Raw genomic sequence first — 15,939 nt, 5'->3', positions numbered from 1 at the left:
ACGTCAGATTTGACAAAGCCTTTTAACAAATTGTTTGCTGGTGGCTGGTGTCTGGTTTTACCTGAACCAAAAATTTGATAATTTTGCAATTACATTTAATTGAATAATTCAAGATTCGCTTATTAAAATTTTTTGAAACTTTGCACGAGGGTTTGCCAGATTGGTCTCTTCAAAAACTTATCTTACATTTTTTCTGTAAAATGTACAGGGAAGCCAATAATTGACCCCCTTAAAATTTAAATGGGATTTCCTATGTTCCGCTCGGCGACGCACCACCCGGTATAAGATTCTTATGTAAGAATGTTGTATTCCGCAGTTTTTCTATCAAAAAATTCTAGAAGCATCTCCATCATGAATATATATTTAGATTCGTCCAGGACCTTTGATAGCATAAACCATTAAATTATACTTGACAAATTAAAGAGGTACGGGATACGTCCTACATAGTCAATTGGCATTAAAAAGCAACAATTTCAAAGAATGTAAGGGAGTACTTTTTAGAGGTAAGTTTGTCCTATTTTTATTTTTTTATGTAAGTAACTTAAACGACTGAAACCCACTAGTTACTGTCAAGCTAAAGCAGCAACTCTCTCAGAACTCCTTGACATCTGTCAGGTGCTTATAAACAATGACAAAACCAATTTCGTCCTGTTCTTTATACCAAATGAAAAAACTCTTCTTTAGTGAATATTTGCAGAAGGGTCGATACAGCGTGTTACTCCTTGAAGGTTGTTTATTTTGCAAGCATTTACTCGATGCTCAGGAATAGTAGTATAATATTCTAAGGGCAGAAGTATTAATGCAAACTAAGCATTTGTTACTCAAAAAGAGTTATATGGGACCATGTTCAATCTTAGAAAACATACACCCAGAGGATTCCTAGGAAGATTAATTATTTTTTAATAAGATTCCTGATGAATTGAAATTAGAACTCCATTTTAAAGCATGATTTTGAACCGTATTATACAGTTCAAGACTTTTATATCATAAATTGTAGTGTGTGTTTTGAAAAGTTTCTTAATACTCATTGTTTTATTGCATGTCTTATTTAAAGTAGTCTATTCATTTTTTTAACTTTGATTAGTGAATGTTATTAGTTGTAATGGTTCTAAACAAGCTTTACTTTCTTCACAATTTTTTAAAATTCTAAGTCAGGACAAAAAACTGTTTTTTATATTTCTTTTGCAACTCTTAATTATAGTTAACAATATTTTGTTGGTGATATGACGTTTGACTTTACTTTGACAAATAGTAACAAATTCACCACTAACCCTAATATTTGTTCATTGCTGGAAAGAATGGAAAAACAAAAGCTCCTTTTACATTATATATAACAAACTAAGAAGTTCTACAAAAAAAAACCAACTCTTCGAGATTTACTATACAAATGTCCCATGTAAAGCAAGACAAATCTTAAAGCAAAACAAAGAATAATTAGGCTGTTTTAACGGTAACAAAAAGCGAAAGATTTTTATAACTTGAATGTGTTACCTGTGGGTGTTGTTGGCATTGTAAGCCCAACGCCTAGAAACAAAGACAAACTTACTACTCCTTACAAATTTGTTTTTTTTTTTTTTGTAAATGTGCCTTAATATAAACTTCTGTAGAAACTAAAATAATTTAAAAGAAATCTTACCAGTAGACTCAGCAGGTTCATTTTGGTCAATGTGCCTCCAAGCGGTCGCTATGGCATGCACGGCATATCTGTGTAAAGGTAACAGTAACCTCGACACATTATCTGCTAGCCAATGGGACACGTACTGCGAGGACAGACTCTGTTTTTGGTAGAAACAACCTTCGACGACAGCCTGAAATTATTGTTTTATACCGTGCCCCTTGGCAATCACCACATAATATATACTTTTAAAGTTTTATTGATGGACAAGCACATCTGGGGTCCACCCGAATAATGGTCCATGCTAACATGGTAGGCACACATAAGCAAGGAAGTGAAAGCGTCCGGGGTTATTATGTACGAGTCCTTCACTTCATCGAAAGTCGACCACATTTTTACCCATGTGTCTAAAATCACTCCATCATCTAGAATCTATTTAATGAGGTATATTGTATGATTATCATATAGATTTATGATTGATTATGGTATACTTACAGCTAAATATTTATCGCACTGTTGCTTAAAGCTCGCGGGTATAATGAAGTCATTTTTCGAGTTTGACTGATTATAAAAGTATCTGTACAGTTTGTCCGCTAGTATGGGATATCTTGGGAATAAGTATTTCTATAAAAGAAGCCATAAGAGTTATATGGGAATGGTATATAAACGAGCCAGCTTACATAAAATACATTGTAAGTTATTCCGTTTATATGGTCTTCAGCTTGGGCTTTGTCACTCAGAATCTGCAAAAGAAAACAAATAGAAGTTTTAAAATTACTTTTTTATTGTCAAAAATAAAGCCAGTCTCACTAGCAGTAACTAAAATAAAACTATAATAGCTGAATAAAATAAAGCTGATTAGAACTCAAAGATTATACAAGACAAATTGATTCTAATTATTGAACCACATTACACAACACACTAGAATAAGATTAACTTGAAATATACCTAATTACTTGCTACTTAGGGGTATGAAAAGTCCAGGTATTCAGACAATGAATAAGGTTCTATTTCTACAATACACTGAAAAGTTTTCTTTTTAATGTTTGTTGGGGTTTTATTGATTGTGGAAACTTATTATAGAATTTAACACATACATATACAGGGGCCATGTTCTATTAAAGAAATTATATGTGATGGAATATTTATTTATTTATTTATTTAATAGACGGGATCAACCCCATTACAAAAAAAAATATTACAAAGTTCAATAGTTACACCTAACCATAACTTAAAATAGCAATATGTTTTTACAGGCAAACCAACATAAAATCAACAGAAGAGTTTGCACAATCTCTCTAATTTGATTCCTAAAACTAGACAAGCCAATGCCCACAACTTCAATATCCTCATGGTTGAAAATATTTAAGGTTCTTTCGATAGGGGAGTGAGTGGCATAGTTGGTACTGTGAAAAGGCAAAGCAAATAGTCGGTTTCTGCTCAAAAGTCTCGAGGGGACATTGAAGCTAATTCTACCGAGAAGGTCGGGGTATACAATCAGACCATTAAGAAACTTAAATACAAAGGTTAAATCACCACGAATACGTCTTTCTCTCAATGTTGTCATAGCCAGCACTTCCCGTGCATCATCATAAACATGATCGTTCGGTATTTCCAAATTTAATTTAAATAGACAAAATCTTAAAAACTTATTCTGAATCCTTTCAAGGGCCAGACGGCTGTTCATGTAATAGGGGGACCATATCATTGAGCCATACTCCAATAAAGAAACCACCAAAGACATGTACACTCTCTTACAGGTCTCGACTGATAGCTCTCTACAGTTACGCAGAACAAAACCCAGAACCCTGGAGAACCTAACCACTATATTATTTATGAGTATATTAAAATTTAAATGATCGTCAAAATAAATGCCAAGATCCTTGATTGTATCAGAATACTGAACAGGGCTTACCTCTATATTGTATGATGTTACAACTTTTTTACTTCTTTTGTGAAAACTAATATAATTACATTTCTTTATGTTTAAGAATAAGATATTGTTGACACACCAATCATTTAGCCTATTCAGGTCATTCTGTAACAAAATTTGGTCTTTGGGAGTCTGGATTACTCTATAAAATTTCAGGTCATCTGCAAACAATAAAAAGGCACTATTTTACAAAACATGTAGCTATATCATTAATGAAAATGTGAGCAATGTCCACCCTGAGGTACACCAGAACATACATTGATATTGCTGGATCTAGCACTACCCAATCTAACCTGCTGAGTCTAGCCTGACAAGAAGCTTGTGAACCAGGTAACTATATGATTGGAGAACCCAAACACTCTAAGTTTCTCCTGCAAGATTCTGTGATCGACTCTATCAAAAGCCTTGGAGAAGTCTGTATAAATCACATCCATCTGACATTCCCTCTCCAAGGCATCCAACAGATCCTGCTGATAGATCAACAAGTTAGTGATAGTAGATCTGCCCGAACTAAACCCATGATACTGATTGAGCAACAGCTCCTTGCAATAGAAATAAATTTGGTCGTAGATAAGACTGTCCAACAGTTTTGGAATCGTCGACTGGATGCAAACGTCCCTATAGTTGCCTATTTGGTCATTATCACCTGATTTAAATATTGGTACCACAAAACTATGCTTCCATAATGACGGAAAGAGTGCTGAGCCAAGGGATTTCTGAAAAAGGAAGAATGGAGGGCGAGAAACAGTACAGACACATTTTTGTAAAAAATAGTTTGGTATCCCATCAGGACCAGGACAGTTGGGGATTAGGAATTGTCATATTTTCTCCCACCTGTTGACCCATATAATAATTGTTATTTTTATTTATATTATGTATTGTAGACAGTTGAAAAAAACTGGACAAAACCCTCCGCTATCTGTTCACAACCAGAAAATTCATTATGACCATAATACATTGAATTTGGAATTTTATTTACTGCCTTCCTACTGTTAAGGTGATACCAAAAGCTTCTAGGGTCAGTACACAGTAATTGTTCTAAATTTGAAATATAATCACGGTAGCAAATACTCGTTAAAGTTTTGCACCTCACCCTGAGATTAGAAAAAGTGACATAATCAAATTGATCACGAGTACTGATGTAATTCTTGAGAGCAATCTTCTTCTGTGTAACTAGATATTTATTTCACCCAAGAACCACTCAAGAAAATCAGATGTCTTATATCTTTTGAGAGGAACAAAAAGGGCTATTGCCATGTTTAAAAAGTGATAGAATTGAGAGACAACTATGTTAATATCAGTCATGTTCAGTATTTCCAGACAAGTAATTAATAATATATTTAAAGTGCTTGATCTTATATTATGATCATAAGGGTTTTTATAGAAAAATAAAACATTCAAATATATATGAACCTGGAAATGTTATTCAGACTTTTAAATTTCCCCCAGATCTAATGCAACTGAGTTACAAATTTTGCACATTGAGATTTGAAAGTTTTAAAAGACCCAATCATTCATTTGTGTACTGCTATACATGTCATTTATCAAATAAGAAGGCAGTATATTATTTTTTAATTTAAAAATAAAACAAAGCATATGCTTGATGTACATTCATTACACATCTCTAGTTGTGCTTTCTTCCGAGGCAAAATTAATCATTTCATTTGATTGATATTCTATTACCAAGCTATCTTTTTAGTAAAGTTCAAGAAATAATATATTTGTCAACTTGTTACATGTTCAAAAAAATTCAACAGGTCATATTTACGCTGACGACACCCAGATAATTTTTTCCTTTGATCCTATTATTCCTGAATATGCCAATCTTTGTTTAAATAAAGACTCAAAAATTGCTGCATGACCAATCCTTAACACATTGCTTGCAGCTAAATCTGAAGTACTCTGTCGCTATATTATTATTTACTAAATACACTTTAAGACCAAAAAACCTTCTTAATCGCATTCACTTGTACATCAATAATGAACCAGTTTAATTTCAAAACATGAGTAGGAATCTCAGTTGCATGGATAATGACTTGAAATTTAACACCATGTAACAAAAAAGGTTATTCAATGCTCACATTCCTTTATTCCCTGAGATCTGTGTTGGAATATAGAAACAAGAAAGATGCTCTGCGAGTCTCTGATTCTTTCACATCTGAATTTCTGTGATACTGTTTATGGTCCTTGTAATAAAATTATTTAATGCTCTTCCCTCTGAAATAAAATACTTACCTCTAAACAGTTTTAAAACAAAAATCAAAAAAGTTTTATTAGTGAATGCTTTTTATTCATTAGAGGAGTTTTTAAACCACATATTTTAAGGTGATTTTACTGTGTTTTTATAACATCATTTATTGTTTTAGTTATAGTCGAATTTTAATTTAATGTTCTTAGTGTTAGTACTGTTAAGTAGTCTGTTTTGACTTTACCTATGTATTTTTTGACTTGTGTAAAATTTATATTATTGGCATCAATAAAAATTATGATTATGATTGTCTTGATCATAGAGGCAAGTGCAAAAACTTCAAAGTGCATGTGTAACAAACAAATTAAAGGACTTGCCCTAGCTGAATATGTCTCAAAGAAGAGAGTTAAATTACACTAAATGTCCTCCCTACCTAATAGACAGAGTTAAGCGCAGGGCTGTTACTCATGCAGTCAATATAAGACTTCGAAATCCTCTTGACAACCCATGGCATCGCAAAGAAAGTGTTAAATAGAGCTCTTTCTATAATATGGCGACATGTGTGAATAAATATATACAGGACCTCTCACCATCTATAAATGCTTTTTGAAATAATACTGCTTTCTCTTAATATTGAATTGTTAAGCCCATTTGTAGACCTAGTGCTTATAGTGTTATTAGGTTTAGTTCTTACTGTTATACAAATTTTATTATCTATGCCTGAACTTGTGTTACATCCTAGATCAACAGAAATTTGCCTTGTAATCAATGCACCTATTTTCTCTGACAGTTATATCAATATTTTCTTGAGGATCAATAAATGTTTTTATTATATCTAGCTTTGGGTGACAATGGTCAAATTTTGAGCGGACAGACATACTGGTTGAATAATTGCACATTTATTATCAGTTTATGGATAGTGAAAGTTTTTTATTCTATTGGTTCTCTATTTTGCTGAAGCAGTAACCTAAAAGACCCTCTGGTATATATAATACCTCTAAAATATCTTCGGATTATGATGTATAGAATTACACAAACATCTTTCTCTAGTTAAGGAGTTGATTAGTTTAAAAAATCTGTAATGCACATTAATTTGTAGAATAGCAAAGGGAGATGGTACACAATGACTTATTATTTAAAAATAGAACTAAAATATACAACTTTTGAAAATATCCAACTGTTGTAATGTTTCCGCTACAATTCAAATAAACATAAGAAAATTAATGAAGAATAATTTGCAAATAGTGTCTACACTGATATAATTTTATTCCTATAGATTCCAAAGTTTAAATACCTAAATAAAGTAACAAGAAAACAGGGTCATCTTATGAAAAGTGTAATCTATTCAAGGGAAGATCGAAACCTGTTTAGAATTAATGACTTTTTTTAGCCTGAAGGGGAATTCCTTGCCTTCCCATCTTAAAATTATGATCATTAATGAAGAAATAATTCAATTTTCTCCTCTACGAATCAAGTTCATCAATATTCCAGGCAATGTTTTTTAAAAAAAATTTTTGGAGGAATTAAAGTGATAAGATAAAAAAAATAAAAGTACGTCACCTTAGCGAGTCGTTCGATGGGCAGCATTTGGTCAAAAGGTTTCTCGTTGGTTTTCTCGGGCTTGTCCTGGATGTCCGCTCCCGAACTGGTCCTGGGAATGCTCTTCCTGGAACCGTTATGGGAGGAATTGGGGCTGACGTCCCTCGATTTGTGACTGTGATGATTCCCCATATTACGGATATAATATGTATACGCCACTCACATGCGAAATTTTATTGCATGAGCTGGAATCGCCTAAATAATGTAAATATTTAATTGTAAATTAAATATTCAATGCCAAACTCGCTCGAGTCGTAGACGGACGCGACAGCTGATAGATATTTATTTAACTGAAAAGTAGTTATGATGTTATTTTTTGTTTGGATTAGGGGGTTGACAGTGACAGTTGACACTGGTTTGACAAGTGATGACAAACAACAATTGGCGCCCTCTGTGAAGGATAATTGGAACCTCTATATGAATGCGACGCCATCTCTAGGATAAAAACGATTTTTTTATCTGGAAATGTAGGCTTAGTAATGTAACAAAATGATTTCAAATGAATTAAAGCTATAAATCAGACTTACATTTAAATTATTAGTAAGTAGGTAATATTTGGTAATTATTCCTGGAGGGTTTATATTGAAATTTTGCATTTTTCACCCTTCTAAAGGGAGATCAGTTCGTGATTTAAAATAGCCAAATATGGAAACTGTTTTGAAGGTTAAAGCGTTTCTACATTAATTAGATTAATTTTGCTTCATTATCAACATCAGAATTAGGGTGTTTTCGAGCAGAAAAGGGTTGTAAAGTCATTTTTCTGGTTTGTCTACTACAAAAAAACACTTACAGATTATTTGTTATCCATTGGACGTGGACACACTTATTTCATAGAAATTTAGCATCTAATCCCCATAATTTAATGAACTTTTAGGTGTGATTTTGGGGTTATTACATAGATGTATATTTCTACCAAATTTCAACATCTCCATAGAAGATAACTGTAACAGATGGTAGCGTCATCTCTAAGCAAAAGAATTAATTTATGATATTTCAAAAGAATGCTGTAATACATCGCCATCTTTAAATGATTAACGGGTTTTTTAAGAAGAAAACTGTAATTATACTGACGCGCCATCTCTAATGAAACGATCGAATTTTATACTTTTTGTAAGCCATATGTAGGATCCTATATGAATTACATTAAATTTACTAAAGAGAAACTTGTTTAAGAAACGAGAGTTTAATAAATTCCATGAAAATTTAGATGAATAATTAAGATTCACTCGTGGCACCGTCTTCGGATGATTTACTAGACAAAAATTATACTGCGACGCCATCTCTACACCAAACATGGATTTCTAGACAATCTTCAAGAAGAAATCTGTAGAAGGATATTAATGACGCTGCGATAGATAGTTGGTGCCCTCTATGAATACTATTTCAAACGTTTTATTAATTTACATAACGTACAATATAATATTTACAGACATATAATATTTACAGACCAAGATAGAAACACTGATAAGCTTACAAGAAGCAAACTGTCATAAAACTTAAAAGCCATCCTTAATTAAAAGTTAGCGCACTATCATGACGTGACATGACATCGTGACGTTTTTTTTTACTAATAGATGGCGCTATAATCGTATTAAGATCACTGAAACCGTATTGGCTTCTGGGTTATGAAATATTGTTGGGAATTTGACTGTGAATTGACTGTGAATTTTATATAGCAATTTGAAATAAAATAATTTAAAAGAAAACGGCAAAACCTTAGGTACTTGTTAATGTCAATTCATTCATTCAATTGTTCAATGTCAAATAGTGGTCACCAATATATTAACCTAGAAAATTAGACTTACAAATTACAGTCATCTGTACACAACACACAAAACTTCCCAGCCTCTACTATCTACTATATCACTATATCTTCGGACCACGCTACAGAAGAAAACTGTAATCAGGCCTTAAAAACCAGACCTTTATCTCTTAACTATTAACGTTGATGGAATATTTTATTGAATATACTCAAATATTCAATCAACACTATTAATTAGTATATCATTTGTATTAAGATTCATATTACAGTTTCCTTTTTTTGTAAAGTGGTCCTGTCGCAATAGATCTATGAGAATTGGACAGATGGCGCGCACAGAATAAATAAGGTCATAAGATGGTATGAGGATATGAATTATTGTTATCTTAGAGGAGGATAGCAATATAAGAAAAAAAATCTTTTTAGTAATAAGATTCCTTTATAACGGAAGTCATGGTTTTGAAGTGTTACTATTCGAACAATGTAAACTAGGCCACCATAATGTATTTAACGTTACTTTGGTCGTTTGTTTACTTACGAATTAGCGAACTATTATTGGCTTGACTATTTTAGATAAATTGTCACTCCAAATAAACGCTTACTTTTGTAAAATGTTTTTTATCGCCATAACGCTTTGCCTAATAACATTTATCCCAACAATTTACTGTGATGGTTACTACGACGTCACCAATTGGAAGTATCACTTCCCAACTGGATCTGGAATGGGGGTAAGTACACTTAAAAGTACTTAAATCATTAATAATTTGCTTGATTGTAGATTTACGCTGCGTTAGCTTTGCCCGTTCCAGATTCTGGATATATAGATTTGTTTTGTGCGGTATTTTTCGAGGCTTTTTATAGTTTGCCTGATAATACCACGGAATTGCAATTTCCTCCCTTGGTAAGCGACCGGATGTTCGGAAGGAAATCCTTGTACGAGTCCATAGAAGCTAAATTGGTCTCGTAAGAATATCTCAGTAATAATAATAGTTATATTAAGTAATTTTTTATTTTTTTAGAAAGGGTCATATGGGCAGAAGTTGTCTCTTGAAAGCCATTTGTGAAGTTGCCTCGTATACGGTACTTCATGCCAATGGTCTTGTTGGCGATTTAGTGCATTTAATATTCACGTAAGTCATAATAAGACACAATTAGAAGAATAATAAGTTAATTTACTAGTTTAATGTACATACCATTAGATGAGCGCGAGTTATGTTTATGGTTTATATTAAACGTGATGGAATTAAAGTGAAATAAGCTGGATTTATATTTCATTCATTATTTATAAGGCAGCTGAGGCTCCATCTCTAAGCAAAAGAAGGAACTGTTGAACATGTTTAAGAAAGAATACTGTAATAAGAATGTGGCGCCATTTCTCGGTGAATGATGTAATTTTCAAGCTGTGTTACAAAGAACACTGTAACTAAATTAACGCGCCATCTCTAAGAAACTGATGAAACTTCTATCTATGATTCAGTAGAAAACTGTAATTAAACTAACGCGCCATCTCTAAGAGATCAATAGATTTTCGTATCTTTAATCGCACTTAGACAATATTCCGATAGATGGCGGAATATATGGATTACGTTAAGATCATTGGAAGAACTTTTTTATACGAGTTAGTGTGCGATAGGAAACGGGTGGCGTGAATTACATAAAATAAATTTCATTTAAATATTACTTACTTATTTCTGGGTATCATGCTTGAGAGAACCATGATGTGTTACAATACGCTTTGCTCCCAACTAACTCGGAAAAATATAATTAATATTGAATGATCTTCAATGAGACCTTCTTATTTTATTATTTTAAAACTTAATTTGGCAAAAATGTGTTAAAAATCAATAATTATTTCCTAAATAAACCCCAAATACCAAATTTTATTCAAATCGGGCAAGTAATAAAAAAGTTAAAAAAAAATTCCAGATAAAATAATAATACATATTAAATCCCGATTAGATTTTTTTTTTATCATTAGGACCCACTGTGTTGTAATTTTTGTCTAGCAAAATGCCTTGTATAGACCACTGTGTCGCATGAATATTATAATAATACGTGGTAAATTCTAAAACTTTACCAAACTATCACGGCTAAAAGAAGACGATTTGGTAAAAGAGATGCCCATATTCAGATTCTCCAGAGTCTCCTGAAGAATTCCATACCAATTTCAGAAAGTTCTGAGCTATTTTAACCATTTTATCAATGAAATTAAGAAGCAAGTCCGCGCCGATTCATTCACGTGGACGCCATGTTGTCAAAACCGCGGCATTAAAATCGCGCGTAGACGTCAAAATCGACCATATTCAGACGATGTTTTAGGGTATAAAAAAAGGTTTTTACCTTATGATTTGTAGATGAAAAAATAGCATAAAGCCTTAGGAACAGATTAACATCAATTCTGGACCGATTCCAATTGGTTTTAGCAGTTAAATTTCGACTATAAAAAGGGTCTTTTTTCGCCGTTTTCGTTGCCATGGAGACGCGACCATAAATATGCTTGTTGACACAGAACTTGTCTCTATACTTCTACATTGGGTGCTGGACCGCTAACTATATTGTACCATGCGCTGGCTCCCGTGGTGTCGACGGTATGACTGGTTGATTGGAACGGCTTTTTTTGGGGGGTTTTTCTTAAATAACAGCGCGTTGCGAAAAAACAGTAAGATTTAAAGAAAAACGGCTTTTAGTGGATTATAGCCAGATAGTTTCCGGTTGTTTCAGAGAAAAAATGGTTTTCGTAGGTGTCATAGGTATGCCAGTATTAGGCGTCAAAGTTAAAAAAGGTGTAGAGCAAAAACTGCTCTACGTAGAAGGTTGTAGACTATGTCGAAAAATAGGTTTTAAAAAGTTCTTAAAACGCTGAAAGTTTGAAATCTCTAGAAGCCGCCAATAAAGGGTTATTAAGAAAAATTGAAAAAATCGGTCAAAAAAGGCTCAAAAAGGGGTTCATATTTGTTAATACAGCTCACCCTGTATAACTGCTAGCGACATGGGTAATACTTCTATTTAATCCTAAGGGATTAAGCTTTTAAATAGTGTAAACAAAAAAAATTTAAAAATTTTTTTTGTAGTAGAAATTTCTCTAAAAATTCACTATTTTTTTTCGGAAAAAAAAAATTACGTTTAAGCTCGTTTATCTCGGAAGCAGTTTGTTTTTGAACAAAATAGTTTTAACAAAAAAGATAGCTACATTCACGTAGAAAACCGCCGTTTTATCCGCATCATCATGAAGGTCGCCGTTAAGGCCCCACAACCGTTTAAGTCCGCGAGGTACCGCGCAAAAAGTTCAAATTTCATTCACAGAAAAATCCCACTTCTGAAGGGTTTTTAATTGAGTTGCTTTTTATAAAGTCCTTTAACGTCAATGAGTTTCAGAAAATTCGGCTCAGTCATGTGGCGAAAAAAATATATTTATTCCATAATATTTTACAGTTTACGCCTATTGGTCATATCTTAAATATGGAAACTAAGTAATTCCGGATACAAAGAATAAATAAGTTTATGTCATAGAAACTATTTAGGATTAGGATTTTGTTAAATTTTATTTGATATTGAGTAAAATTACCTGGTTTTTCTATTATACCAAAAAAACTGTGGAACGAATGACATTTCCTAAGTTGGTGACACTGTTTTAAGGTTAGTTTTCTTATTTAATATTCACACTATCCATTTTCATCTTACCATCATCCCACTTTTTGACACTCTTGACATTGACATACGTCAATTTTTCGCTTAGCTAGTTTTCTTGAGTATGACGTATATGTGTTTTAAAATTATTTGTTGTAAAAAAGAAATTAAAACTCTAAATTTCTGCACAATTCACATTAAGAAGACTATGAATAGACTGGCCATCTCTGGGAGACAGTTGGAGCTTAACGCCATACAGTAAATTACAATTTATAGCTAGGGTGCCATCTTTAAGCCAAATATAGAAGCTCTGAATATGTTTAAGGAAGAAAACTGTAATAGATGGTTGCGTCATCTCTAAGCAATAGAATCTGGCAATTTAGAAGAAAACTATAATTAGACTAACGCGCCATCTCTAAGAGAGCAATGTTAATTAAATCGTGTTCCGAACCTTCCAATTAATAATTCGCTCATTGCAGGCTTCTGAAGTCATTTTGTATATTTTTCATTAATTCCAAATCACTTTAGCCCCTTAATTTTTAACTATTTCCCAAATTTGTGTATTTCAAAGAAAATTATGCATCTGGCAACGTTGTATGACTTTCATCAAGGCATTGACAGATCGTCAATAATTGCAAGTATTCATACTTCTTGAAACTGCGACGTTGCCATATGATTTTTTATTTTAAACTCTTCTTTCTTTAATAATTAAATTAAGTGTTAATTATAGAAAACGGAAGAATACTTATGAAACAAAAGTAAGAAATTCCTTACCTTTTCTAATGAAAGCGTTCACGTTACTACACCGTGTATTTCCCAAAAATTATCGAAGATTACTTGCAGCTTGGCAACCTTGTATGACATACGTCACAAACTACGAATTGACGTATCATTGTCGGGATGGAAACCAACTGTCATATTTGAATGGCGCTTGAATGGCGACGTTGTCACATGCCTGAATTTTATCATGGCGGCCATCTTGGAACTAAAATGATTTAAACACCATGGTGACAGTAATGGCAGTCGTAAAATACAATGTCTCAGTAAATGATTTTAACTATAAAGAAGCGATTCATCAGTCTTACGGATTATAGACTTCTTGATTCCTTTTGTTGCCTACGTGATCTTGAAAGTAGAATGAAAATACGGTGTCATTTTGACAGTAATGACAGCTGACAGGTGAGGCAGTTAGAATGAGACATGGCGCTAAGACTGAATATGCTTAGACTTGGATTTTGTATTCAATTACGTAAAGTCATTCTTTATCCTTCAAACAATAATCCTTTTTTTGAATCAATTGAATCCTTTTTTTTTGTCATAAGTGTAGATGCCTTCTATAGCTATCAATGGCCGCCATCTTGAAAATAAGGTAATATAAATAACTGCAGATTTTGACATTAATGACAGATAACAGCTGATTTGAATTATTTACGAAAAATCTTTTTTTAAGTCGATCTCAAGAACTTTTCTTGTAAAGAGTGTCGATTTCTTGATTCCCATTTATATTAAATAAACGAATATAAACAACGCAAAAATTATGACAGATAACAGTTGAAGTTACCGAACTGTCTTTTGACATTAATGGCAGTTGGCCAAATTGCGTTGTTGCCAAACGAACGAATAAAATTACAAGATAATACAGTGGGGCAAAATTGTAAAAAAAAATTCTTAATTTTTTTCAACGCATACTAGGATACGACCAATCGGCAGACAGCCACTGTAGAGTCGTAGACGTAACAGTAAAAGTTGTATGACCGATCTGCAAGAAATAAGAGTTAATATTTCCATTAATCGGATCCTTCGCTAGAAAATGTCGGTATTCACGTTCCATTTACCCGATTCTTCTCAATTTCATCTAAACTAACGTTATCTAAATGAATCAAACGTAATTACAGAATTAATAAATTTATAATAAAATATTATGCTAGAATTCTGCTTTATGTAAATTAAACTACACATTTTTTGTTGCAGACCATCTTCGACCAAGAACGAGGACGAAACTTACATAAAACCCTTCATAGAGGCCGAAGAAACCGGTTGGAATACCAAAAATTGTGAAAAATACCATTGTCAGATCAGCATGTTAGATTTAATAAGTTCAATAAAATATTAATCATATTTGTTTTATCTTTATTTATATATGTTTATGTAATAAATATAGGCTTATTAATGAGTGTATTTGTTTTATTGAGTTTTAATTCTTCTTGCGTTTTAATAAAAGAAAAAAACTGTATCGTCGCTCTATTTTTGTCCGATACTGTATATGAAACCAAAGAATATATTAAATAAGATACAAATACAAAGATAATAAGGTGTGTGCCAAGGTATGTCAATACAAAATCTCAAAGATAATTCTACACAAAAATCGCCAGTATCCTACATACAACTAATCTTTATTCTGAATTTAATGTTTTAAACCTAAGAGGATTATTTGTAAGTACAAATTTTTATTTTTATAAAAAAATAAAACATATTTTTACTGAGCTTGATCATCATTATAGCACTCGTTCTAAAAAAATAATAAAATACAATAATATTTTCTTAACAAATCCCATTTGCAAAGAAATATTAATATTAATTAGAATTTTACCGTAAAATTTAAAAACAAAAATTGAGGGAAAACATAACCAGAAAAATGTGAATATTGAACTAACATGAAATTATAATAGTTTTAAATAGTAACTGATAAAGTAATTTAAAGTGCATTTGTTAAATTTAATAGTTAATTAGGACAAATGTTTTTAATTTTTAAGTGAAAACCTTTAAGGAAACTAAAAGTCTAACATAATTAAATATAAGTTTAATTAATTTCCATGTTAAATCTTTTAACATTTCAATATTAGAAAAAAAAAATTCCATTGAAAATCCATAAAAATGCAAAAAACATTATTAATACTTTTGTTGACTACCTTATATATAAATTTAATAAGTAATACATAAAATTTAATTAATTAAAACACGTCGGAAATTTGGAAAAAATAATTATAATAAAAATGTCGAAGAATCTTAACTGATAAACATGCTTCTCATGTTATGCATAACTTAATTGGACATGAAGAGAATTCCTTTATAATAATATTTTTTTAAGTGAAAATCTTGAAAATCTTGGGATTTTAAGTAAAAAAAAAAATAATCAGAAACTTCATATGTACTTAATTTTTTTTTAATGTCAGCAGATCTAATAATTAAATAAATTAATTATTGGTAACTTAATAATT

At 31.9% G+C, this 15,939-nt stretch overlaps 2 protein-coding genes across 5 annotated transcripts in view; one reads left to right on the top strand and one right to left on the bottom strand.

The window, feature by feature from the left end:
- The window catches only part of LOC126740391 (uncharacterized), a 35,982-nt gene extending 28,317 nt beyond the window's left edge, over window positions 1-7,665 (bottom strand). For 2 of the 4 annotated variants that reach the window (XM_050446383.1, XM_050446384.1), the window contains exons 1-5: window positions 7,297-7,664; window positions 2,296-2,358; window positions 2,111-2,239; window positions 1,862-2,047; window positions 1,637-1,808 (exon numbers count right to left, since the gene is read on the bottom strand). In XM_050446383.1, coding sequence (XP_050302340.1) covers window positions 1,637-1,808; window positions 1,862-2,047; window positions 2,111-2,239; window positions 2,296-2,358; window positions 7,297-7,467 — 721 coding nt within the window. In that variant the 5' untranslated portion in view covers window positions 7,468-7,664. Of the gene's footprint in view, window positions 1-1,491; window positions 1,525-1,636; window positions 1,809-1,861; window positions 2,048-2,110; window positions 2,240-2,295; window positions 2,359-7,296 lie in introns of all 4 variants that reach the window. The other 2 variants (XM_050446381.1, XM_050446382.1) reach the window with 2 other exon arrangements.
- Window positions 7,666-9,545: 1,880 nt separating this feature from the next.
- On the top strand, window positions 9,546-14,895 carry LOC126740505 (uncharacterized). Its single transcript, XM_050446568.1, has 4 exons — window positions 9,546-9,822; window positions 9,873-10,057; window positions 10,114-10,224; window positions 14,693-14,895. Exons 1-4 carry the CDS (start codon window positions 9,706-9,708, stop codon window positions 14,832-14,834), a joined length of 555 nt encoding a protein of 184 aa, XP_050302525.1. The 5' UTR covers window positions 9,546-9,705; the 3' UTR covers window positions 14,835-14,895.
- The last annotated feature ends 1,044 nt before the right edge of the window (window positions 14,896-15,939 follow it).

Source organism: Anthonomus grandis, chromosome 9 (assembly GCF_022605725.1).
Source record: "Anthonomus grandis grandis chromosome 9, icAntGran1.3, whole genome shotgun sequence".
Taxonomy (NCBI): domain Eukaryota; kingdom Metazoa; phylum Arthropoda; class Insecta; order Coleoptera; family Curculionidae; genus Anthonomus; species Anthonomus grandis.
This window is presented reverse-complemented; position numbering and strand designations above follow the sequence as displayed.

Excerpts from the sequence above, each read along its gene's own strand:
- LOC126740505 (XM_050446568.1), top strand. The coding sequence starts at position 9,706 with ATGTTTTTTATCGCCATAACGCTTTGCCTAATAACATTTATCCCAACA. Across the intron at positions 10,058-10,113 it reads ATAGAAGCTAAATTGGTCTC|AAAGGGTCATATGGGCAGAA; the intron begins GTAAGAATATCT and ends TTATTTTTTTAG. Across the intron at positions 10,225-14,692 it reads TTAGTGCATTTAATATTCAC|ACCATCTTCGACCAAGAACG; the intron begins GTAAGTCATAAT and ends TTTTTGTTGCAG.